General features: G+C 46.7%; 1 protein-coding gene across 1 annotated transcript in view; it reads left to right on the top strand.

The window, feature by feature from the left end:
- Positions 1 to 26,030, top strand: part of LOC101028049 (O-acyltransferase like protein) — a 32,586-nt gene extending 6,556 nt beyond the window's left edge. Inside the window, exons 4-10 of the mRNA XM_074384227.1 lie at positions 4,197 to 4,362; positions 5,863 to 5,942; positions 10,134 to 10,247; positions 12,745 to 12,877; positions 16,543 to 16,729; positions 25,110 to 25,252; positions 25,908 to 26,030. Of these exons, the coding sequence (XP_074240328.1) occupies positions 4,197 to 4,362; positions 5,863 to 5,942; positions 10,134 to 10,247; positions 12,745 to 12,877; positions 16,543 to 16,729; positions 25,110 to 25,252; positions 25,908 to 26,030 (946 nt within the window). The remainder of the gene's footprint in view (positions 1 to 4,196; positions 4,363 to 5,862; positions 5,943 to 10,133; positions 10,248 to 12,744; positions 12,878 to 16,542; positions 16,730 to 25,109; positions 25,253 to 25,907) is intronic.
- The last annotated feature ends 495 nt before the right edge of the window (positions 26,031 to 26,525 follow it).

The following is a 26,525-nucleotide window of genomic DNA, read 5'->3' as shown; positions in this document are numbered from 1 at the left end:
CTCTGAGAGGCAAAGGTGGAAGGATCCCTTGAGCCCAGGAGTTTGAGCCCATCTCTACAAAACATACAAAAAATTAGCCTAGTGTGGTGGCGTGTGCCTGTGGTCCCAGCTCCTCGGGAGGCAGAGGCGGGAGGATGGCTTGAGCCCAGGAGGTTGATGCTTCAGTGAGCTGTGATCACGCCACTGCTTTCCAGCCTGGGTGACAGGACGAGACTTGGCCATAAATAAATACATCGGAGAAGAAAGCGAGGTGGAAGCTTTCTCTGGAAGGGCAGTCAGGGGAGGTAACTTTTGGCCAGAGCCTAGAACAAAGTAAAGGACTGTTCTAAGCAAAGAAAATTCTGTGGGGGAAGAACGGTCCATGCCGGGATAACAGAAGCACAGAGGTCCTGGGGAAGGAGGGGTGTTGCAGTGTCTGAACAGCCTCAAAGAGCCCAAAGGTGCTTTGTGGAGTGAAGCGAGCCACGTGGACGGTGGGAGGAATGAGGTCAGAGAGGGGTGAGGGCTGCCCTAAGGACGCTCCCTGCTGTTCTGAGACAAAGCTTTGGAGGGTTCCAGCAAGGCTGTGGTATGGGCAGATTCACATCTTGCGAGACTCACTCCCTCACTCCGGCTGTAGTCAGGGCCATTCTCTTACAGCCATTCGGGAGATTGGGGAAAATCACTTGGGAGCTACCACAAGTTATAAGAAAATCCCCAAACCCAACTTCTAGGGTGAAGTCAGGACAGAGATGATCTAACGGGAAAGGAAGAGAGGGCTCTGGAGCTGTAGAATTGCCTGGCTATGTCAACTAGTTTTACATTTGAAAAATTAGGATTTTTAAAATAGCTTATGATGAAAATGTCTAACTACAACAGAAGATTATAACCAAAATAAAGGGTCCCCCTTCCAGTCTCACTCCCCACAGGACGCCTGTATTAACAGTTTCTTAGGAATTCTTGCAGAAACTTTTCACGTATTTATAAGCACTGTTCTCCTGTAGGAATAGGATCGCACCATTACTTCACTGTTTGCACATGGTGTTTTCACTTAATAATACAGAATTGGCCTATTTCTCTCTCTCTCTCTCTCTCTCTCTCTCTCTCTCTCTCTCTCTTTCTCTGTATTTTTAGTAAAGACGGAGTTTCATTGTGTTAACCAGGATGGTCTTGATCTCTTGACCTCATGATCTGCCCACCTTGGCCTCCCAAAGTGCTGGGATTACAGGCGTGAGCCACCGTGCCCGGCCAGAATGGGCCTATTTCTCTATTAGCACACAAGAATCCACATCCCTGATGTTAAAGGTTGTCAGTCTGGCACAGTGGCGTGTACCACTATGTATTTAACTTGTCCCCATTAGTGGACATGGAGGTAATGTTCGAGTTCTTTGCTGTCTTAGACAATGAGACAATCCCTATATTTTTGTGCACTTGTATAGATATGTTTGTGGGCTAAATTCCTACAAGTGGAATTGGGGGTTTTGTGCATTTAACATTTTGTGAGCATTTTCCAATTTACCTTCCCACCCACCAGGTATGAGAATGCCTGCTTCTCACACCTCCACCACACTGGCCAGTATCCTACGTTTTCATCTTTGAAAACCCACTCTGACTTTCATTCTCTTGCAAACCTGGACAAAAATGTAGCACGCGTACATTTTAGGGTGTTTTAGAAATTTCAAACTGTTTTCTTGTTGATTTCATTAGATTTTCAAAAAATCTCAGAAAGCAGAAACTATCATTTCCCTTTTACAGAAGAGGAAAGAAGAGACAATACGTGATTTTCTCAGTGTGAAAAGTTGAGACAAGCTTGCTACTCAAGGCGAGCCCCATCCAATGGCCTGCAGACTCTGAGCCTGCATTTCAACACGCACTCCAGGGAGCGGGGATTTGGCAGAGGTGGGGGATGCTGCCGGGAGTAGGGGGCAGGGGAACGCTCCCTTCTGCTCTGCTTCTGAAGGGAGCGGTGGCTGACTACTTCCCACGGGGAAGGGAGGTGACAGATGGTGGGAAGGATGATGGGGAGGCGGGGTGGAGGCTTGCGGGGGCAGCTGCAGGGCAGTGTGTTCAGATGGCAAACATGGCAGGACCCAGGGCCTAGGACCTATGGAGGCTGTCGCCTGCGCAAACCTGCAGGCGAGCTGATCTGGGGAGCTGTGTCTTTTTTTTTTTTTTTTTTTTTTTTGAGATGGAGTCTGGCTCTGTTGCCTAGGCTGGAGTGCAATGGCGCGATCTCGGCTCACTGCAACCTCTGCCTCCCAGGTTCAAGCAATTCTCCTGCCTCAGCCTCCCGAGTAGCTGAGATTACAGGCACCCATCCCCACGCCTGGCTAATTTTTGTATTTTTAGTAAAGACGAGGTTTCACCACGTTGGCCAGGCTGGCCTCAAACTCCTGACCTTGTGATCTGCCTGCCTAATCCCAAAGTGCTGGGATTACAGGCGTGAGCCACAGCGCCCCGCCTGGGAAGCTGTGTCTTGACGGAGTTGCCTGCCTTTCCTCTATGACATTGATCAACAATGCCACTCCCTCTCCTTGAATGTCTATAGCCCTCCCACCACCGGACACTCTCTATGTAGGATGTTCTCACTGGTGAGAACAGAAGAATCAATGGTCTCGTTCCCGGTTGCTGACCAGAGGCTTGGTGCTGAGTCCTCTCCGCTGGGGGAGCACCTCTAAGTGGAGATGCTCCAAGTCCTGCCGGTTCCTATCTGTCAACACCACACAGCTCCCACCCTCTCACCCAGATGTTTGGAGGTACCGCTGGGCCATTGTTCTGCCCCAGCTGAGCCAGAACTACCCTGGATTTTTAGCTGTATTCTTTTAGAAGAGGGCTCCAACCCAGCCCATCCAGAATCCGTGCCAGAATTGTATGCGCCTCCAGGCCATAATCTTACTTCTAAATGCTAAACCCACCCTGTCCAGCAAGTAGCCACCAGGTAAGTGGCCAGTTGAGATGGGCTGTGTGTGCAAAGCCCACACGAGGCTCTGAAGACTCAGTAAAAGAGAAAATAATATCAAACAGCTTATTAACAGTCTTTCATATTGGCTACATTTTGTAATGATAATATTTTGGATATATTGGTCTAAATACATTATATTAAAATGAGTTGTACCTATTTCTTTTTACCTTTTTAAATTTTGTTTTATTTTATTTATTTATTTTGAGATGGAGTCTCGCTCTGTCGCCCAGTCTGGAGTTCAGTGGCACAATCTGGGCTCAGTGCAACCTCCGCCTCAGGGGTTCAAACAATTCTCTGCCTCAGCCTCCCGAATAGCTGAGATTACAGGCGCCCGCCACCACACCCGGCAAATTTGTTTTGTGTTTTTAGTAGAGATGGGATTTCACCATCTTGGCCAGGCTGATCTTGAACTCCTGACCTCATAATCTACCTGCCTCAGCCTCCCAAAGTGTTGGGATGACAGGCGTGAGCCATCTTTTTACCTTTTATATCGTGGCTACTGGAAGGTGTGACACTGGGGACAGCCATGCATGCATCCTGTTTCTATTGAACATCGCTGGTCTAGACACTTTGCTCCTGCTTCTTCCCCTTCATAGCTGCTTCAGATCTTGCTTGGAGGAGGTAGGGAGTGAAGGAAGGGAGAAATGAAGCGAGGGAGGGAGGGAGGAAAGGAAGAAAGACCTTTTCATCTCGTGAGGCCACGTGGAAAGAACACGAACAGGTGTCAGGTCTCGGTATTCCTATGTGGTTGCTGACCTTGAGCAAGTCACCCTAACTTCTCTTAGCTATACTTTCCTCCTAAAATGGAGGTCGTGGCTACCTTGCAGGATGGTTTTGAGGGTTAGACATCCCTAGGAGGCTCCTTCCACAGTGGTTGAACTATACGACGTGCTCAGTAAATAACAGGATTTTTAGTGGGACGTGGCGACACGCGCCTGCAGTTCTAGCTACTTGGGAGGTTGAGGTGGGAGGATCGCTTGAGCCTAGGAGGTGGAAGTCAAAGTCGTAATGGGTGAGATCCTGCCTCTAAGATATAACGAAATAAATAGCAGTATTTTTGCAGCAGTCGCACCTGAGCCCGTACATGATGGGTGCTCAGTAAGTGACCTTGAACTCGTGGGTGCTGGGTGGCGGCTGCTCACAGTATAAACAATCTGTTTTCGAGCACTTATGCCTCATCTGCCACGTGCCTGCTGAGGGGACGGAGGGACTCCTGTGGAAAGTCACCTTCTCTCTCCCGTCTCTCTCCTGCCAGGTTGCAGCCTCTTCACCTGTATTCAGTGTGCTTGTTGGTTGGACTGTTCTCTCTTATTCCCTGGGGACCTGTCTGGGAAGTGCCCAAATTCCACTGGGATAGCTGCCGGCAAGCGTGGTGGACAAATCTGCTGTTGCTAAATAACTTTGTGTCGGTCCGGAGCGCGGTGAGTCTCGTGTTGCTGGTTTTGAAAAGGCAGAAGGGTGCAAACCTGGCCCCTCATTTCTTCATGTGGTGTGGGGAGCTTTCTAAGGGCCAACCTGAGTCTGGTCCCTTTTCTTCTGGGGTTTTCTCTGGAGTAAATGTAGGCTGTGATCTGGTCATGGGGTGGGTGTAACCGCCCCAGGCTATGCAGGGGACAGCTGCTGTGAACAGCAGAGGGAGGGGCGCATAGCAGTGGCCAGCAAGGGGCTGGTCATCTGACACATGTCCCAGAGGCAGTTGACCCTGCTCCAACACTGTTCCTGTGCCAGCCCGTGTCGCCCCACCGGGAAAGGACAAATTCCTCACCTCTATCTGGAGAGCCTATACCGCGAGGGGGCACTGCACCGCACCCTTACTGGCTTGAATTCCACTCAAACTCAAAGTAGACCTGACCGAGGTGGTTTGGAGCAACAGCATCTATGTATGTCTTGGCTTCTCCAAAGCCCCAGTTTCCTCATAATGAACTTGAAGCAAGTGAAAGTGAAATAGCTATAATTCAGTCATATCACCAATTCCACATATGCCTTCAAATCAAGGCTGCGAACGGACTCGCTAAAGCATGGCAGGACCTCATCATTGTACACACAACTCACCAACTAGATACCTGGCTGCCTTCCGTTTGCAAAGGCCTAGCTGTTTGGACAGGCTTGCATCACCGTCTACCGGTCTGCAGGTGACGTCCCCCTCTCAGAGGGCCTGTCTGTGACGGGGTTCCCCGGGGTTACTCTGAGCTGTTTTCCCCGCTGCAAATTGACTTGGGCCATTTGTGGGAAGCAGTGGGAATACCAGCCAGTGGCCTTTCGGAGGTACAGCTCACTTTAGATCCTTAAAAGCAGAGGTGCCAGGGTCCTCTGGAGATAACTGCCCCCCGGGACTTCCCCACATTAAAGAAAAAAACATACTGGTAACCATCTGGCACAAGCATGGATGGTCTGTGGAACTCATTTTGGCCAGGCAATCCCATGTCAATCATCCATGGGAACTCTAGGGTTCCCCACAAAACATCATCTGAAGCCAAGCCCTGGTTCTAAATGAACATGTTCTTTACACCTAGAGTTGCGGCATGGGGAGAGGCAAAGAAAAGAGAAAAGCATTGGCTCCTCTGACTTCCAACTGCATCATCATGATGATAACCTTACATTCCTGTAACATGACAGAGTTCAGTCCCCACAGCTGTCCCAGGAGATGGGCTATGGTCGTTTTTCTTTTCTAAGCAAAAGAGAAATTTTGTCTGAATCTCCGTTTTGTAAAATGGCAACGATAATACCTGCCATCCAGGCTTGGTACAAGGCTCAAGATGAGGCACATGAAATATTAATATCACAAACTCAAGTTTCCTTTGTCTTCCCATGGAATTCGCCCTACCCATCTGCTGAATTCTTGTTCCTAGTCCAGGCGGGTGGAAAGCGTGGAGCAGAACTGGTAAATGAAGGAAAAGTGACCTTTTCTGCTCTCTTTGCAGTGCAATGGCTGGACCTGGTACCTTGCCAATGACTTCCAGTTCCACCTCACCACCCCAGTAATGATCTTCGTCCACGCTAAGTAAGTCTACTGGGACAAGCTTTTCTCCTCATGTGGGCTCTTTCACAAAACCCTCAGAAAGTGCTCCAGTTCCATGCAGAGCCGCTTTTTAAAATGTAGGAAACTAACTTTACAGAAAAGTCAATGCCAAATCCTCTACTGTTTGCCTGCTTCCACGTTCTCTTCCAACATTTATCCTACGCAAGTCAGTGTGTGTCTTGCAGTTATGATCAGTGTGTGCATGTAATATCTAGTACTCAGCATTTTCCGGTTAATTGTTCTTATAAACATTGCCACATATTGACATAACCTGTCAGTTTTAGGGTCTATCTACCATTTTTCATGGTTGGGCATCTAGATCGTGTCCAAGTTTTCATGATAAATGGCGCTGCAGTGCATGCCTTTGAACATACTACTTTTTCTCTTAGTTATTTTCATGGGTGCAGATTTCCAAGTAGAATTGGTAGATCTAAGGTAGGAACAATTTTGTGGCACTGGTTACATCTTGTGAGATTGCTCTCCAGAAAGAGTGAAGTAATTTACCACGCCCTCAGCAAGGCGTCAGTGCACCGGCTTTCCCACATTGGATATTTATCACCTTAATTTTTGTTAGTTTTAGAAACACCTTAAGGCCTCAGTAATTCATGAAGAGACTTACAGTTGTGGATTATTCATGCCATATTAAAAAAATTTATTGTTCCTTTTTGTTAAAATATATGTTCAATTTAGGAAACACTGGAAAACATTAGGAGTTAAGAGAGGGGGAAAAATCACCCCAGTTCCACATTGTCAGTCAAGGCAAGGTGAATTTATTGCTAATATTTTGGGGCTTATCCTTCTGATATTTTTTCTGCTCAGTTTTTTTTTTTTTTTTTTTAAATAGATGAGGGTCTTGCTCTGTCACCGAGGCTGCTATAGTGCATCATGGCTCACTGCAGCCTCCAATTCCTGGGCTCAAACGATCCTCCAGCCTCAGCCTCCCCAGTAATTGGGACTACAGGCATGAACCACTGTACCTTGCTAATTTTTTAACTTCTTTAAAGGGTAAGGTTTCACTATGTTTCCCAGGCTCTGCTCAGCTTTTGATACATGAAAGCATTCTGTATATACACCTTAGTATCTTTCTTTCAATAGTTTTATGACACGCATTTCCTATATTATTTTATTTTTAAAGTAATATAATTTTAACGTCGGCCTAACATTCCATTCCACAAATTAACGATATAATTTATGTATACCTTCTATTATTAAATACTGGGATTATTTCCAATGTTGTGCTTTCATACATCATGGTTTGGCAAAATTTTCATGGAAACCATTTGTCTCCAGTTTTGATATTTCTTTTCAACATATATCTTTGAGGGGAATTACTAGGTCCAAGGGCATGAATGGCTTTTGGGTTATTGAATCATAATGATAAATCACTTTCCGTAGAGGGCACATCAAATACTCAGTTCTCTGGTTATCTAATTTAACTACTGCCAGTACAGAATATTAAGACTAAAACAAAACAAGATACAAGCCTCCCTTTTTTTTTTTTGAAACGGAGTTTCGCTCTTGGTACCCAGGCTGGAGTGCAATGGCGCGATCTCAGCTCACCACAACCTCCGCCTCCTGGGTTCAGGCAATTCTCCTGCCTCAGCCTCCTGAGTAGCTGGGATTACAGGCACATGCCACTATGCCCGGCTAATTTTTTGTATTTTTAGTAGAGACGGGGTTTCACCATGTTGACCAGGTTGGTCTCGATCTCTCGACCTTGTGATCCACCCGCCTCGGCCTCCCAAAGTGCTGGGATTACAGGCTTGAGCCACCACGCCCGGCCCAAGCCTCCTTTTTTGGATAGATAGAAAAATGTCATGTTTCACATGTTACTTGTAAGTCTCTGATTACTGAAAGCGGAGCTGCATTCCTAGTAGGTACAGACCCACTCTGCTCTGCTTCAGGGTTTCCTGACCTTGCCCTTTCAGGGCAGATATTTAAATCTCAGGCTGATCTGTGACATCCATTCTGGTCACCTGCAAACATTCAAGCATCTTAGGCCAGGAAAAAACATCCTAATTTTTTTTTTATTTTTGAAACGGAGTCTCACTCTGTCACCACACTGGAGTGCGGTGACACCATCTTGGCTCATGTTGAAACCCTGTTTCTACAAAAAATACAAAAATTAGTCGGGCATGATGGTGCACACCCCACTTGTGGTCCCAGCTACTTGGGAGACTGAGGTGGGAGGATTGAGCCTGGGAGGCAGAGGTTGCAGTGAGCCTAGATCAAGTTACTGCACTCCAGCCTGTGTTACAAAGCAACAGAGTTAAAAAAAAAAAAAAGATTTATTGGATGGACTGACTACCACCTACCTAGGACACTGAGTTCTTATGCTTCCCGACTCTAGGCTTGCCTGGGAACACATGCGAGTGTCTTTGTGACTGAGGAGCCCTGGCCCCAATGTCGGCATCTTTCCCAGAGGCTGTCATGGAAGGTGGATTTCAGTCCCGCAGCTGAAAGCCCACACTGTCCAAGCTTGTGACTGCAACAAGATTTAGCTTATAAGTGGAGGGAAGTATAAAAATAGGGCTTGACTTCCTTCAGTGAATATAATTCCATGGAATGCCAGTGGAATCAGTTCTTTCTGGAGCTCAGTAATTCAAGGAGAGAAGAGCTAAGGGGTCTGGCAGAAGTCACAGTAAATATACACACAGCATCATCACCATAACCCCCTGCCTACACTCATAGCAGACATTACTAATCAATCATAGCACCATGGAGCTAGGGTTCATCCTTCTTTCCAAACATTACACTCACATTGGTACTCTGGCTGAAAATCATGTGCTCCCTGTATCACTATGGTACATAGTAACTGACTAGTATAACTGAATAGTATCTATCTCATCCCTTCCTCACGAAGAGCTGTGGCAACTTCCAATAGCAGAATTGGATTGTCAACGGCATCTTCCAGGTGAGGCTGTGCCTGGGTGGTTTTGCCCTTGTGTTTTGTATTTCTTCCACAGCACCGTAGATACCTCTTAATCCCAACCCTCACACTTCTGAGCAGGTACAACCAGACAGCACCTCACTCTGGGCGTCGGGGAACGTCTTAGTCTTACACATGCACAATCTCAAAGTGTGGAGGGACCACACTTAACCCATGTGAGATAGAAGACAGTGGGAAAATGCTTCTCTATTTCATCTCGCAGGACAATTTTGAGGTACATTTCATAAGGCCCTGTGGAACATTCTGGAAGAATTGAGCATTGGCCACCTTGATGGCACATCCTGGTATTGGTTTTCCCTGCTTCTCTCTGTTCTGCTCCCCTATCCCTCATTCCTACTCCCACAGGAACTACCTGCACACAGACAGTTGTCTCAGGCTCTGGTCCCCAGATGAAGGCATGCCTGGTTCCCCTTTTGTATGAGTCCGTTTTCACACTGCTGTAAAGAACAACCCGAGACTGGGTAATTTACAAAGAAAAGAGGTTTAATTGACTCATGGTTCTGCAGGCTGTACAGGCTTCTGCTTCCAGGGAGGCCTCAGGAAACTTACAGTCAGGGCAGAAGGGGAAGCAGGCATGTCCTGCATGGCAGGAGCAGGAGGAAGGCAGCGAAGTGGGAGGTGGTACACACTTTTAAACAGCCAGACCTCATGATAATTCACTCACCACCACGAGAACAGCAAGGGGGAAATCCACCCCCATGCTCCAGTCACCTCCTATCAGGCCCCACTCCCAACGCTGGGGATTACGATTCCACAGGAGATTTGGGCAGGGACGAAGATCCAAACCATACCATCCTCCTGCTTGATCCCCCTCCCCTGCACTTGGAGTGGTTCCACCCTGTGTCCCACCATGCCTCTGACAGTCCTCTCTGCCAAATCAACCACCGCTTGTGACAAGGGACATTCCCAGGCATGGACTCCTTTTGAGCTGCTTGGGGTAAGCCTCAGGGCCAGCAGGCGAATACTCTTCCTGTCTAGACCAGGAAACTCAAGTTCAAGGCTCTGCCCAGTGTGGCACGGCTAATAGATGGTCGAGACCGAGGCTGCCTCAGGTCCTCCAGGCCCAGCCCAGCTCTCCCTGCCCCTCACTAGCCTCTCAAAAGCAGGGCCAGCAGGAAGTTCCTCTGAAGGTCAAAATTTCCAGCCTTTCATGTCCATAGGAAGCGCACGTGTTGGGCAAGAAACTGAAGGGTACTCCTCTCCGTGTTCTCTCTTCTTTGCAGGAGTACACAAATCCTCATCCTTCTTGGGGCTGCGCTGTTCCTGGCATCTTTCACAGCCACTGCTCTGATCACACTGGCATATAAACTTCCCGTGGTGGCTCCATCTGAATCTAGGTAACGCGGTTCCCCAGCCTGCCCCTGTCTGGCCAGGACCTCTCAGGGAGGACTGCTGAATGCCAGGCTGTTCACCCTGTGCCCTTTGGCTTGTAGAAAAAGTGGGTGCAAAACGTTCGCTCTGAATGGGAAAGCTGATTGCCTTCTTGCTTTCAATCTTGTTACCCAGGCTGGAGTGCAATGGCGCAATCTCGGCTCACCGCAACCTCCGCCTCCTGGGTTGAGGCAATTCTCCTGCCTCAGCCTCCTGAGTAGCTGGGATGACAGGCACGCGCCACCATGCCCAGCTAATGTTTTGTATTTTTAGTAGAGACGGGGTTTCACCATGTTGACCAGGATGGTCTCGATCTCCTGACCCCGTGATCCACCCGCCTCAGCCTCCCAAAGTGCTGGGATTACAGGCTTGAGCCACCGCGCCCGGCCGAAACTTCTGAACCTTTTAACCTGCACTGGAGGGTCCTCTCTGAACTCAAGTTGCCCATTGAAACTTCTTGGAGGAAAGGACCGCCCCCTTGTGGCTCTACTGTGTTTCTCCTCCCGCAGCAAATTGCTGCTTGGTGGCTAGGTCGTTGTATGGGGAGACTGAGCCTTAAGGGAGCTGGGGTTACCTCTTCAAGGTCACACAACTAGTGGGTGGCACAGGTGTGATTTGAACCTAGGAGCCAATCCACAGTGCTATTTCGCCTCCCCCATGAGACGTGTATGACAATTACACAGGAAAAACTGGTATGGTTACCTGCTAATCTTTTCTCAATGCCACAGTCAGAGTGACACAAATGAAAATCAGATCATGTCAGTCATCTGCTCAAATTCCTCCAGTGGCCTCATCGGTCACCCTCCTACCTGCTGACGCTGGACCAGCCACACCGACTCATCTCAACACACCAAGCATGCTGCCCAAACCCCCTTCCCCACCCTCCCTGACCTGGGGCCTCAGCACTTGCTATCTAGCCTGAGTTACTCTTCCGTGAAATTTCTGAGATCTCAGCAGGGCTTTCCCCTTCACATCATTCAGGTGTCTGTGCAAATGTCACCTTCTCAGAGCAGCCTTTGCCAACCTTCCAAAATAAAATAGTTCCTGGCATGTAAGTGCCCCATGTGAATCTGTGAGTGGGTGGCATGTGAGAAAAATGAAGGAATCAGTGACAGCATCCCATGTTTCCTGACCAGGAACTTGCCCGTCCCATATCATGGCATGGCCAGGTGATGGAGGAGGAGGCCCACTCACGTTTAGCCCAGCGCTTCTCAACCCTGGCCACATATTACAATCACCTGGGAGCTTCTAACTCCTCTGATGCTTCCAGCCCCACTTCCAAACCACTGAATCAGAATCTCTGGGCATGGGACCCAGGCAGCTGACTTTTGTAAGAGCTCCCAGAGTTCTAATGTGCAGCCACAGTGGAAAAACCATGCATCTCATCGTCAAAAACCTTTCCTTCCTCCAGCAGTCCCTGCATGGGCAGCCAGGGGACTCAGAGCTGAGAGTGCATCCAGCTTCACTAGGGAGTGGGGATACATTTAAAGCAGGGGTTCTCAATCTAGGCTGCAGTTGGGAAGCTCAGGAGAGTTTAAAAATTCCTAGTCCCTGGGTCCCATGTGCAGAGGTGATGATTCCATGGGCTTGGGTATAACCTGGATATCTCCCGTGAAGGGCACTGTTTAGGCAATGCTTCTCAACTTTGAGGGGCATCAGGGTCACGTGGGGGGCTTCTTAACACACAGACGGGTGGGCCTATCACCAGTAGGTCTGGGTGTGAATCTGGGTTCCTAATAAGTTCTCAGGTGATGCAGGTGTTTTTGCTTTTTATTTGTTTTTTTTATTCTATTGCAACAGAGTCTTGCTCGGTCACCCAGGCTGGAGTGCAGTGGCATGACCACGGCACATTGCAGCTTCAACCTCCTGAGCTCAAGTGATACTCCTGTCTCAGCCTCCTGAGCAGCTGGGACTGTAGGCATGTGCCACCAGGCTTGGCTAATTGTTTTTTCCCTCAGCTTCCTAAAGTGCTGGGATGCCATGTGTGGGCCACCATGCCTGGTCTGATGCAGCTGATGTCAAGGGACCATACTTTGAAAACCACAGCTTCAAAGAATACTTTTTGGTGTCCTTTCAATGGCCTGGCCTGGACCTCTCATATAACTTCTCTCTCAGGACAGTCTCTGTCCTTGGGACCCTTGGGTTTTCATCTGGGTGCTACATTTTTAGAGCATTCTGACATATTGGCCACCAGAAACGGCTATTTAAAATGAATATACTCATCGTGTTTCCTTGGGATCTGAGGTGGAGGAATCTGAGGGCATTTGGAACTTAAACAAACCAGCTTTGGCTGAGGTGGGACCATGAGGTCACTGCACACCATCACTGAGGAAATGAACAAGTGTGTCCTAAACGTACCTTTGGGCTTGCAGATTATCCCAATGGGCGTCTCAGGGATTCAGATTCCCTTTGCCATGTCCAGATCAAATGTAACCTTGTGCCTCATTTCCTTGTATTTTTCAGTGAAGAGGTGACTGTGTTGTATTTCTCAGAGTACTACACGAAGCCCTACTGCCGATTTGGGCCATTCCTTGTGGGCCTCTTTCTGAGCATTTACATGCACCAAAACCACCAGGAAAACATTCTCAGAACCAAGGTATGAGTTCCTGTGCCTCACCCTATGGGCACGGGTCTGGCTGGGACTGGTGTGGCCCACCTGGCCAGGCCCACCTGGCCAGGCGCTTCCAAAGCTGCGAATGAAGGAGTCAGCCTGCTGGGTACTGTCTTGTGCTGTAGAGGGTTACTGATGTCTCTCCATGCTAAAGAATAAGAAGGAATTGGCCAGGTGCGGCGGCTAACACCTGTAATCCCAGCACTTTGGGAGGCTGAGGCAGGAGGATCCCTTGAGTCGAGGAGTTCAGGACGAGCTCAGGCAACATAGTGAGAACCCCCGTCTTTATTTATTTATTTATTTTTAAAAAGGTAAGGCGGCCTTTAATTTCCTGCCAGAGGTTGGTTCTCTGCTTTCTTCACTGAGCTCCCATTATGATGGTCCAGGTTTGGAACCCAGAGCGGTCCCACCTGCAGGAGCCTTGGCACTGACCCAAAGAAACCACCAGTGTGGGACAACGTACCCAGTGAGATTACAATGGCAAGACTCTCTTCTGGAAGAGGGTGCTGAGTTGGGTTGGATTTTTAACAGCACACTCTCAATGGTTTCTACACACAAGACTCTTCGTTGTGTCTGGGAATCAGGACATGAGATGTTTGGAAGCTGTTCCTTTGCTTTCCAGATGTATCCTGAGCCCTCATTTTCTTCTCTTGCTCCGTGGTGGGCAATCATTCCGGTGCCCCATCCAATCTCAAGACTCAAGCGGGAAACCTGGGTTCATCTTGGATGTCTCCTCCTCATTGATCATCGCTCTCAGCCAATCATCCCCCATGCCAATCATCCCGCATGCTAAATCATCTCCCACGCCAATCATCCCCCACGCCTGTCATCCCCCATGCTAAATCATCCCCCATGCCAATCATCCCCCATGCCAGTCATCCCCCATGCTAAATCATCCCCCATGCCAATCATCCCCCATGCTAAATCATCCCCCATGCCAATCATCCCCCACGCCAGTCATCCCCCATGCTAAATCATCCCCCATGCCAGTCATCCCCTACGCCAATCATCCCCTATGCCAATCATCCCCCACGCCAGTCATCCCCCATGCTAAATCATCCCCCACGCCAATCATCCCCCACGCCAGTCATCCCCCATGCTAAATCATCCCCCATGCCAATCATCCCCCATGCCAATCATCCCCCACGCCAGTCATCCCCCATGCTAAATTATCCCCTATGCCAATCATCTCCCACGCCAATCATCCCCCACACCAGTCATCCCCCATGCCAGTCATCCCCCATGCTAAATCATCCCCCATGCCAATCATCCCCCACTCCAATCATCCCCCATGCCAATCATCCCCCATGCCAATCATCCCCCACGCCAATCATCCCCCACGCCAGTCATCCCCCACGCCAGTCATCCCCCACGCCAGTCATCCCCCACGCCAATCATCCCCCACGCCAATCATCCCCCACGCCCTGCCGAGTGCTTCTCCTGCCATCCCCTCTCGGCCTTCTGAACTGACCTTAAAGCTCTTCTCATCTCTCGCCTGGATGTTGTCACTTATTTCCTTGCCTCCAGTCTTCCTGATCTCAAATCTACTCTTGGGATGATCTATTTAAAACACCACTTTGGCTGTGCCCTTGAACTGTGAAAAACCTTTCACTGGCTACCTTTGACATCCATGATAAGGCTTGACCTGTTCAACGAGGACTTCAGAGTCCCCATGACATCGCTCGGCCTGTCTCTCCAGGGTCATCTCTCTCACTGCTCTTGCACTTTGCGCATCAGTGACACCAGCCTGCTCACAGCGCCTTTGGCCGCCACCACCGCCACACGCCCGCTCTTCCCGGCATCTGCAGTTGCTCATGCTTCCTTCTCTGCCTAGAATCTGCCTCTTCCCCTCCCCCACTCACTCCATCCTTTCATCTGACTTAACTCGTGTTGGCCTAGAAGGCTCACCTGGAGTTTTCACCTCCATGAAGTCTTCCCTTATCCCTCCAGACCAGGCTGTATCCGTCTTTTGGGTTCCTCTGTGCACTGTGCATTCCTGGGCCCTGGTTTGTACTGCATGATAAAGCATTTATTCACCCCGTAGACTGTGAGCTCCTGGAGGGCACTACTTATCTCACCTCTGAATCGCCAGCATCTGGTTCTGAAATCCTGACTCACTGAAGGTACTCAACACGTGAACGAATGAATGAAAGAGAATTTTCTTCTCAGTGGAAGAAAGGACAGAAATTAGGATATAACTCCTGCTGTAAACCCCTCTGCTAGGTCCTACCTTAGTTTGCCTAGACTTTGGGGGTACCTTACTTAGATGTTCCAGAGAAGAGGCCTGGGCCTTGGAAAATCTTGTGTTGCCCATGGCAGGAAGGAGAGAGAAGATTTTACTGAAAGGAATGAGTATAGAGAAGCCATGTGACTTTTTCTGTAGGTTGGAGTTAGGATATTTTCCTGGGATTCAGTTGTAGATTATAAGAGTGCCATTAAAGAGATTCTTCAACATAATCCAGGTTACGTGGGGCCCAGGGAGGAAATGGGTGTCAGCAAAGGGGAAAACTTAACATGAAGAGGGAGCATTTGGGAATCACTTCAAGGGCCAGGGTCAGGACCAGGAAGCTTGGAGCTGGAACACAAGCCAAGTTGACCTGGAGAAACAAACATCGAACGGTTGGGTAGACCAAACTCAAAGCTTCAGAAGCTGGACAATAAGGACACAAGGTCTCAGCTGGAGGAAGCTGGCCATACGCCACATGGCAGGAGCGAGATAAGGCAGCTACACCGTAATAAAGATAGGCAGGCAAGGACAGAAAGAGAACGTGATACTCAAGATGCATTTTGAGAGACTGCAGGCCCATGTGGGCCAGGGAACTAGCAAAGGAGTGAGGGAGATCCCAGGCTAAAAGAGCAGAGCGCCCTTTTCCTCTCCCGCAGCCAGGAACCTGAGACCTAAGCAGGTCTCAGAGACAAGACGGTGGACTGATCCGATGTTGGTTCAGTGCAGTGTAGACATCATCTCAGCAGCTTGAGAACAGCACGGAGAAGCAAGAGAGATCCTCGGAAGACAGGTCTAGGTCAAAAAAGGTCAAGTACGCTAATGCAAGGCCCAAGATCGCGAACTGAGTCATATGTGAGGATTGAACTCACAGGGCTGTTCTGGAGCTGAAGATTTTTCGTCCTCCCATTCCTTCCACTTGACTAGTCTGATGAAATGGGAGATTAGGAGTGGGTTAGGAGATGACTTATTGATTTTCTTTTCACTTTCATTTTGAAATGATTATAGATTCCCCGAAAGTTGCAGGACTAGTACAGAGAGGAGCTGTGGACTCCGGCTCCCCAACAGGCAACGGTGGGACCTGACCACAGCCAGAAAATGGAAATTGGCACAATAGACCTCAGATCCACCAACTCTACACATACCCATTCACGCATGTCTGTCTACGGTTGTGGGTCATTTTGTTCCATGTGCAAATGTGTGTAACCATCTTCACGATCGAGGTACAGAACTCTGTCACCACAAAGATCTCCTGGCTGCCCCTTTTAAATTACAACCTTCTGTTTTAGTCAGATCTATGCAGTGACTGAGGTTTACAAATAAAGACCTAAGTGACAGTGATAACACCAAAAAAGTAGTTTGGGTAAGAGGCGGGAATTATACAGTGGCTAAAAAGGGCTGGGCCCCGCCTCTCCTGTCCCTGCAGGTACAGGTCCTGCTGGGGTGGAGCTGCTCCCTCACCGCCCTGTTTGCCGTGGCTGCTCTGGCCTATGTGGTGGACGACGCCTCTGCTTCTCCTTCAGTGGCTGCAGCTGTCTACCAAGCCCTCCACCGGACCCTGTGGGCGGCGGCTGTGGGCTGGGTCCTTTTTGCGTGCCAGGGAGGATACGGAGGTACGGAGCAGCTCTGGGCTTTGCTGTCGGGTTCACACCCTGTGCCATTAAAGGTGACAAATTTAATACATAAGGAGTGTACCAGAGGGACTTTTGTTTTCTGGAGTGGTTGATGAATGACTGATGTTGATTTAAAAATATCGATTTCCCTCTAACCTTGGAAAATACAAAGGATTTGTGTATACGATTTTTACATGGATTTATACACAAGTGCAGGTTCTGAAAGAAAAACATGCAGCCTTTCCAATGAAGGCAGAGCAATGTCAGGAGGAAAAAAAAAAATCAGTGCTTGGGAGCCAGACTTCTAGGGACAGCGCCTTGAGCCTTGGTTTCCCCATCTGAAGGTATGGACTAAATGGTTGCCATGATCCCCTTGGATAACTTAGTTGGCTTTCAACATGCTGAGAGCCATGCAGATAAAAGGCTTCAATGGAAAAGAATCTTCTCCAGGTTAGAAAGGTCTATCCAAGCCTTCTGATGCTTTCTTCTCTGACTTCTCTATTTGGCGAGAGGTAGGACTTGTGTGCTTGGGTGTCAGCAAATAAGAGAACAAGGCCGGCAGGAAGCTCCCGGCAGAGGTTCCGGCCTCAAGCTACCCAAAGTCCTGACATAGGAGCAGCGGATCCAGGGGGAGGGATGCCTGCTTCAGACACTAGGGAAATAACCCACCAGGAGGCGTTTAAACCAAGCCTGTGAACCCATGCCCCTCAGCTTCAGCAAAGGTGGTGGGAAATAATGACTTAAAGAGAAAAACAATGGGGTGATGAACAATTCCTCTGGATTGAGCACATGCTGGATGCCAGACCTTGTGGGAAACATCACCCACAGGATCCCCAGTAGCACCGACCACACCCCTGGGAGGAAGACCTATAATTAGCAATGAGAACCACCACGTCTGGAAAGAAAGCGACACAGCGGAGGTCCCACAGCTGGTGGGAGGTTGAACTAGAAAATGAATCAGGTCCCAGCACGAAGTCCAAAACCAGGGTCCTTCATTCCTGCGTGACAGCACTTCTCCCAGATGTTAATGAAAATTGTTCCGAAATTCTACAGGTATTTTAATTTAGAAATGAGCCTTAATGATCTTTCATATTTTAATGTTAAAACTTTCCCTTATATGGAAAAGAGATATTAAAGAGGGAAGGGACTGCATTCTTTCTGACTGATGTATTTGTACTTATGGGAAACTCTGGGTTACGTGACCGCAGCCCTGCTTGCAGCCTCACCCCATGACAGTGTCCCTGAGCTGTCACAGAGCCTCATAAACAACTACTCCCTGGGGCCTGGCGCAGGCCATTTATAATGCAGTGAACATCACAGTCTTCTTCTCTAATGTGAGGGGTGCTGCTGTTCATCAAGAATAACTAGCTAACATAAATGATATTAGAGAGGAATGACTCAGGTTAAGTTAGAAGATTAAACTAATTTGCAGCATTATTATTATAATGGAATGAGTAGATGCCCTCCATCATGAGTCTGTGCGAGGGTGCTATCTCGTCACCCAGGTGATGAGCAAGCCGCTTTACTTATTCTTGAGCAATTTATCATTCAAAGGTGTGTTGCCATTAGCCAATCCACAAGTGCGGGGGCAGATGATATCCTAGGTTTGTGTCTCCAAAACCATTTATAAGATACCAAGATTGATGACTAGGTGAATGTCTGAGGTGATAGCTTAAATAAATTTGTGGAATGTATGTGTCTACCCAGCTCACACCTGTAATCCCAGTACTTTGAGAGGCCGAGGCAGGTGCATCGTTTGAGCCCAGGAGTTCAAGACCAGCCTTGGCAACAAGGCAAAACCCTGTCTCTACTAAAAACACAAAAATTAGCCAGGCATGGTGGTGCACAATTGTGATCTCAGCTCCTTGGGAGGCTGAGGCAGAAGAATTGCTTGAACTCGGGAGGCAGAGGTTGCAGTGAGCTGAGATTGCACCACTGAACTCCAGCCTGGGCAACAGAGTGAGACCCTGTCTCAACAAAAAAAAAGTGTCTAGCTGATGACTTTTAGAAAAAAAAAAATGTCTGGGCCGGGTGCGGTGGCTCAAGCCTGTAATCCCAGCACTTTGGGAGGCCGAGGCGGGTGGATCATGAGGTCAAGAGATCGAGACCATCCTGGTCAACATGGTAAAACCCCGTCTCTACTAAAATACAAAAAAAAATTAGCTGGGCATGGTGGCGCATGCCTGTAATCCCAGCTACTCAGGAGGCTGAGGCAGAATTGCCGGAACCCAGGAGGCGGAGGTTGCGGTGAGCCGAGATGGTGCCATTGCACTGCAGCCTGGGTAACAAGAGCAAAACTGTGTCTCAAAAAAAAAAAAAAAAAAAGAAAAAGAAAAAGAAAAAAAAAAAGTCTGAATAAGAAGAAATGTTCAGTTGAGACTCTCAGGACTAGAAGGGATCTTGATGATTCCGTGAATCTTTATTAACATCTTTGCTTGATAGCAATGTAGACCATGCTGGCCATGTTATGCTCCAAGCTGCCCGCTGCTGAGCTGCCAGAGTCATCTGAGCACATTACTCCTTCAGCTAAAACCCTTCAGTGGTGCTCTGTCACCTACAGTTTTTGTCCTCAAACTTAAGTATTATGTGATAAATAAGAATTTTAGATTCTTGGTGTTGACCGAAATTATTTGTATTCTTATTTTTTCAATACATTTTTTCCCCTAGGAACATAGAGTAAGTTACCCTGACTATATGCTCTTATTTTTGTTCTAATTTTGTCTAAACATGAACAAACATAAACCAAGATACGAAATTTTATGTTTATAGCACATGCATTCAGAAGGCCACAGCAGATTTATGAAGTAATCATAAAACTATAAAACCAATAAAATCTGCATTAACAACATGAACATGAAATGATGAATGGTTGCTGGAATCAGTTGTGGCTCATGATGTGAACATGGTATTGTTTGCTTTAGGGCATGTTCTTTTGTGTTTGGCTTATCTGCGTGAGCACGGGCTCTTTGCTGACTTCATTTCTCTACCATTATTTTGTTCCACGGTGAAACTGTGGTTCACCTTTTATAGACTTCACTTGGGGAAAAGGCGTCTTTTGTCTATAAGTCCATCTATGTTTATTCACTCAATTACATAAACCACTTATTGAATGCTTATTCTATGCCAGGTACTGTTCTAGAATCTGGGGATATAGGAATAGAAAAGAAAAATCCCTCCCTTGTGAGAGATTACAGTGGGGTCGAGGGAAGTTTACACACAGTGAATAAAAATAAAGCAGAGATTAGTGGGTAACTGGAATAGGGTTACATTTGCAAAGATGTGGTACAAAATAATTCTGGGCAGACGGAATGCGAAGGCAGAGTTCTCTAGACTGAAATGAGCTGCGTGGCTTGGAGGAAGAGCACAGTGATCAGTGAGATAGGAACGAGGGTCCAGGGGAGGGCGGGCTGGGAAGGGAAGTCAGAGGGGAAGGTAGGTCCCAGGTTAGGCAGAGCTTTCAAGGTCATGGGAAGGGCTTGGATTTTCTTTTAAACGCCACGTCACATGAAGTCTTAGTCCATTTCAGCTGCTATAACAAAAACCCCGTAAGTGAGGTGGCTTAAAAACAACAGATTTCTATTTCACAGTTCTGAAGGCTGGGAGGTCTAAGATCAAGGCATCAGCAGATTTAGTGTTTGGTGAAGGCCTGCTTTCTGGCTTCTAGGTGGAACTTTCTAGATGTGTCCTCACATGGTAGAAGGGTAGAGCTATCTCTCTGGGGTCGCTTTTATAAGGGCACTAATCCCATTTCTGAAGGCCCACCCCTCATTAAATAATTGCCTCTCCAAAGACTCCACCTCTTAATACTGTCAACTTGGAAATTTGGATCTCAGCTTATGCATTTTGAGGGAATGTAAACATTCAGATCACAGCCCATGATTTGTTGTAAAATTTATTTTCAAATTGACAAATAATAACTATATGTATGGGCCGAGTGTGGTGGCTCACGCCTATAATCCCAGCACTTTGGGAGGCCGAGGCAGGTGGATCATGAGGTCAGGAGTTCAAGATCAGCCTGGTCATCACAATGAAACCCGTCTCTACTAAAAATACAAAAATTAGCCTGGTGTGGTGGCACGCACCTGTAATTCCAGGAGGCTGAGGCAGGAGAATCACTTGAACCCGAAGGCGGAGGTTGCAGTGAGTGGAGACTGCCATTGCACTGTAGCCTGGGTGACAGAGTGGAACTCTGTCTCAAAAAAACCCAACCCAAACCAAAACAAAACCTATATGTATTTATGGGGTACAACGTGATATTTTGATATATGTATACATAGTAGATAGAAAGATGAAATCAAGTTAATTAACATATGCATTACTTCACCAAGTTATCTCTTTTTTTGTGGTGAGAATGTTAAGAATCTATACTTTTAGCCATTTAAAAATATCCAGTACATTGTTATTAACTGTGGTCACTATGGAGTACAAATAGATCACTAAAACTCCGTCAGTTTAACTGAAACTTCGTACCCTTTGATCAATATCTCCCCTTCCCCACTTCTCCCTGATACGTGATTTTAAAAGATTACTCTGGATGTGGATGGGGACTATAGGGTGGCAAGAACAGGAGCAGAGATCGGCAGATCCACTGGGGAGCTACCACGGAGGCCCACACAGGAGGTGATGGGAGATTCACGGGGGTGTTAGCCATGTAGGTGGCTAACAGTGGTCCGATTTGAGATACATTTTTGGAAGCGCTCTATGGAGTCCAGGATGAAAGGAGTCTGGGATGGCTCCAGAGATTTATCCTGAGCAAATTGTGATGCACTACTGAGCACTTTATTTTATTTTATTATTATTATTTTTTGAGACGGAGTTTTGCTCTTGTTACCCAGGCTGGAGTGCAATGGCGCGATCTCAGCTCACCACAACCTCCGCCTCCTGGGTTCAAGCAATTCTCCTGTCTCAGCCTCCTGAGTAGCTAGGATTACAGGCACCTGCCACCATGCCCAGCTAATTTTTTGTATTTTTAGTAGAGACGGGGTTTCACCATGTTGACCAGGATGGTCTCGATCTCTTGACCTCGTGATCCACTCGCCTCGGCCTCCCAAAGTGCTGGGATTACAGGCTTGAGCCACCGCGCCCGGCCTACTGAGCACTTTAAATGAGGCTTGTGCAAAGGAGAAACAGAAGTGATATTTTATTTCTGTGGCTTAAAGCAACAGAAATTGTATTCTCTTGCAGTTCTGGAGGCGAGATGGTCAAAATCAAAGTGTCAGTGGGGTCGGTCCCTCTGGATTTTCTGAGGGAGAAGCTGTCCCGTCGCCTCTCCCAACCTCCGGTGGCTGCTGGCAAGCTGTGGCACTCTTTGGCTCGCGGGCGTCCCTCCAGTCCCTGTCTTTGTCAGCACATGGTTCTCATCCTTGTGTCTCTCCTCTGTGTTTCTGTCTCCTTTTCTGTCTCTTGTAAGGATTTTGTCACTGGCTTCAGGGTCCACCCTAATCCAGGATGGTCTCATTTCTAGTTCCTCCTCTTAATAACACCTGCAAAGAACCTTATTCCACATAAGGTTACATTCTGAGGTTCTGGGTGGACATAATCTTTTGAAGGATCACCCGCAACTCACTAGAGATAGCAGTAAGGTCCTATTCCGAAAGAAAGTTTTCATTGTATTTAATTTTAATTCAGTTAAATAGCCACATATGGCTAGGGGCTATTGTTTGGGACAATACAGTTCTAGAATAAACACCAAATTACAGAATCTTTTTCCTGAAAGTCACCTAAAGGGTGATCAAATGCAAGCCTCTCACTGGCAGACGAAGGTTTGAGGCCTGGCATGTTAAATGCCCAGGCCCGTTGCCTCCTGTGGCTGCATCTTCATCCATCTTGATCCAGAACCCAGGTGAGTATGAGGACTTTCTACCTTGTTTTATACATGGAATGTTTAATGCTCAAGCGCTGAAACCATACATCTCTCTTATGTTATCATAATTCTTGCAACAGAAAGGTGGTTTTTGGTTCGGTACCTTGTCTTAAAATTACAATGCATAAAGACTTTCTTAGGAAAAGTTTACAGACTTAGGCGCAGAATCCGACAGGAGCATTGACAGGACGACAGGGCGAGAGAGAGATCCAAGATGGCTGATAACTAGCAGCTCGGGATTGTAGCTCCCACTGAAAGCGCAAAGAAGGAGAGGACGCCACACCTTCACATGAATTCTTGTTGCTTACGCACCAGGAGATTCCCAGCGGAGGAGCCCCACGGGTCGCCAGCGCGACTCTTGTGACCGGCGAGGCGGTTTTGCCGGCGCCTCGGAGCGTCGGTTCTCGGTGCAGAGTTGGAAAAGCACCATCAATCTTAACGCCGCTGATTTGGTCGGTGCAGTGGGTTGCTCAGATTTCGGCGCTGAGAATCAGTAAGTCGGACGTCCACTCAGAAAACCAATTACAAAGACGGTGATTATAAAGACTACAGATGGATGAATCTACAATGAAGGGAAGAAAACGGTCAAAAAAGGCTGAGAATACCCAAGATCAGAACGCCTCTTCCTCAGCAGGGGATCCCAATTCCTCATCAGCAACGAAACAAGGCTTGATGGAGAACGAGTGGGTTCCAATTACAGAAGCAGGCTTCAAAACGTGGATAATAAGAAACTTCAGTCAATTAAAAGAACTTGTTATAACACAATCTAAAGAAACTAAGAACTTTGAAAAAAGGTTTGACGAAATGTCAACAAGAATACAAAATTTAGAGAGGAAAATAAGTGAATTGATGGAGCTGAAAAACACAATACGAGAACTACGTGAAGTATGCACAAGTTTTAACAGCCGAATTGATCAAGCAGAAGAAAGGATATCAGAGGTCGAAGATCAACTCATTGAAATAAAACAAGAAGACAAGACGAGAGAAAAAAGGATAAAAAGGAACGAGCAAAGTCTCCAAGAAATATGGGACTATGTGAAAAGACCTAATCTACGCTTGATAGGTGTACCTGAATGTGACGAAGAGAATGAATCCAAGCTGGAAAATACGCTTCAGGACATTATTCAGGAGAATTTTCCCAGCCTAGTAAGGCAGGATAATATTCAACTCCAGGTAATACAGAGAATACCACAGAGATATTCCTTAAGAAGAGCAACTCCAAGGCACATAATCGTCAGATTCACCAGGGTTGAAATAAAGGAGAAAATACTAAGGGCAGCCAGAGAGAAAGGTCAGGTTACCCACAAAGGGAAGCCTATCAGACTCACAGCAGATCTCTCGGCGGAAACCCTACAAGCCAGAAGAGAGTGGGGGCCAATATTCAACATCCTTAAAGAAAAGAACTTTCAACCCAGAATATCACATCCAGCCAAGCTAAGCTTCACATGCGAAGGAAAAATAAAGTTTTTTGTGAATAAGCAAGCACTCAGAGATTTCATCACCACCAGGCCTGCTTTGCAAGAGCTTCTGAAAGAACCACTACACATATGAAAGGAACAAACAGTATCAGCCTTTCTAAAAAAATTATCAAAAAGAGCATCAATATAATGAAGAATTTATATCAACTAATGGACAAAATAGCCAGCTAATGACAGTATTAAACTCACATATATTATTATTAATTCCAAATTTAAATTGACTAAATCCCCCAATCCAAAGACAGGCAATTTGAATAAAAAACTAAAACCCATCAGTATGCTGCATCCAGATCCATCTCACATTCAAGGATACACAAAGACTCTAAACAAGGGATGGAGAAAGATTTACCAACCAAACAGAGAGCTAAAATAAATAAATAAAAAATAGAAGTTACAATTAAGCAACAAAGATCAAAAGAAGCAAAGAAGGACATTACATAATGATAAAAGGATCAATGCAACAACAAGAAGAGCTAAAGATCCTAAATATATACGCACCCAATACAGGAATACCTAGACATACAGGACTTATAAAGAGACTTAGACTCCCACATAATAATAGTGGGAGACTTCAACATTAATATTAGACAGATCAATGAGACAGAAAATTAACAACGATATTCAGGTCTTGAACTCAGATCTGGAACAAGTAAATGTAATTAACATTTATAGAACTCTCCACTTTAAATATACAAAATATACACTCTCATCAGTACCACATCATATCAATTTAGAGGTTTAAATGAAATCTTGGTTGGCTCCTTGTTTGTTATTCTCTTCCCTCATTTTCTTTCATGTCACCATTATTGAGGACAATTGTAGGCATACCCATATTTAGACTGCATTCTAGCCTGGGCAATAAAGCAATACCCCCATCCTCTCTCCCTCTTCCTCTTTCTCTTTCTTCCTCTTCTTTATAAAAAAAAAAAAAAAAAAAAAAAAAAAAAAAAAAAAAAAAAAAAAAAGACAGGACGACAGGGCGTCTTCGCCATCCCAGAGACAGGCTGTGGCTTCACGTGTCAGCGCTTGTTCTCTACAGGTCTGGTGAACCGGGTGCTTTCTTGGGACGTCTGGAGCTTCCTGGCCAGCATCAGTTACGCTTGCTACCTGGTGCATCCGATTCTGATCATCCTTTATAATGGCCTTCAGGAAACGCTTATTCACTACACTGATACCAACATGGTGAGTCAGCACACAGCTCCCAGCTCTGTTATGGTATGTTATGATACCACAGTGTGTTCTCTTCTTGAGCAACGAGGTAACCTATTTGCTTTTATGAAAGACTTTTTTTTTTTTTTTTTTTTTTTTTTTAAGAGCCTCATTGGGCTGGGCACGGTGGCTCATGCCTGTAATCCCAGCACTTTGGGAGGCCGAGGAGGACAGATCAGGAGGTCAAGAGTTCGAGACCAGCCTGGCCAACATGGTGAAGCCATGTCTACTAAAAATATAAAAATAGCTGGGCATGGTGGTGTGCACCTGTAATCCCAGCTACTCGGGAGGCTGAGGCAGGAGAATTGCTTGGACCTGGGAGGCGAAGGTTGCAGTGAGCCGAGGTCATGTCATTGCACTCCAGCCTGGGCAACAGAGCAAGACTCCATTTCAGAAAAAAAAAAAAAAAAAAAAAAGAGCCTCATTGTTCTTTGTTTTATTAGTGGGAGGAAGAGAGAGGGCTTCAGCACAGGGTAACATTTTTTTATTTTATTTTATTTTATTTTGAATATGTAGCACTGATTGTCCTACAGATACATTTTGTAGAGCTAGGATGGTACATTTTGGATCTGAACACAATGGGAATCCCAGAGTAAAACCGTGTTCCCCCTGCCCACTTTCTTTCCAGTTCTATCTTTTCTCCGGACACTGTGTGCTGACCTTCGTCACTGGGCTAGCCCTGACGCTGTTCATTGAGAAACCATGTCAGGAACTGAAGCAGTGCCTGCTGGGCCTCGAATGTTCTGGTTAAAACACGAAAGAATAGATCGGCCTTTGTTGGTAGTGATGAGCAAAGACGAGGTGGCCTTGTTTATGCAGTGAGTGCTTGTATTCCTAAGAAGCGGTGTGAATCTCATTTTGTGAAAGTTTAATAAATACATGTTCTTTGTATTTAATATGTGAAAGAGTTCTCAGTGCTTATAAAAGTTCTATAATTTTTTAGTAGCACAATAATAAACTTCTGTTGTACAATTACTGCAAAAAAATTAATCTGGATTTCTTTTTGGTTTAACTTGTATTTGATTTTCTGTATCAGTGATCACAGGAAATGATCAAACGTCATGATTTTAATGTGATCTGGGTTAGGAAGCTCATTTGGGTTATACTCTTCATTTTTCTCTGTAAAATCACAGTATGCGCTTTTCCATGACATAATTCTTTGTGTGTTATTACGGTGTCTTTGCAGATTTGTAACTTGATCCTAGAACCTCGGTGGTATGACCCACTAGCATGCATAATTCATGGG

This window comes from Saimiri boliviensis, chromosome 13 (assembly GCF_048565385.1).
Source record: "Saimiri boliviensis isolate mSaiBol1 chromosome 13, mSaiBol1.pri, whole genome shotgun sequence".
Lineage (NCBI taxonomy): Eukaryota > Metazoa > Chordata > Mammalia > Primates > Cebidae > Saimiri > Saimiri boliviensis.
This window is presented reverse-complemented; position numbering and strand designations above follow the sequence as displayed.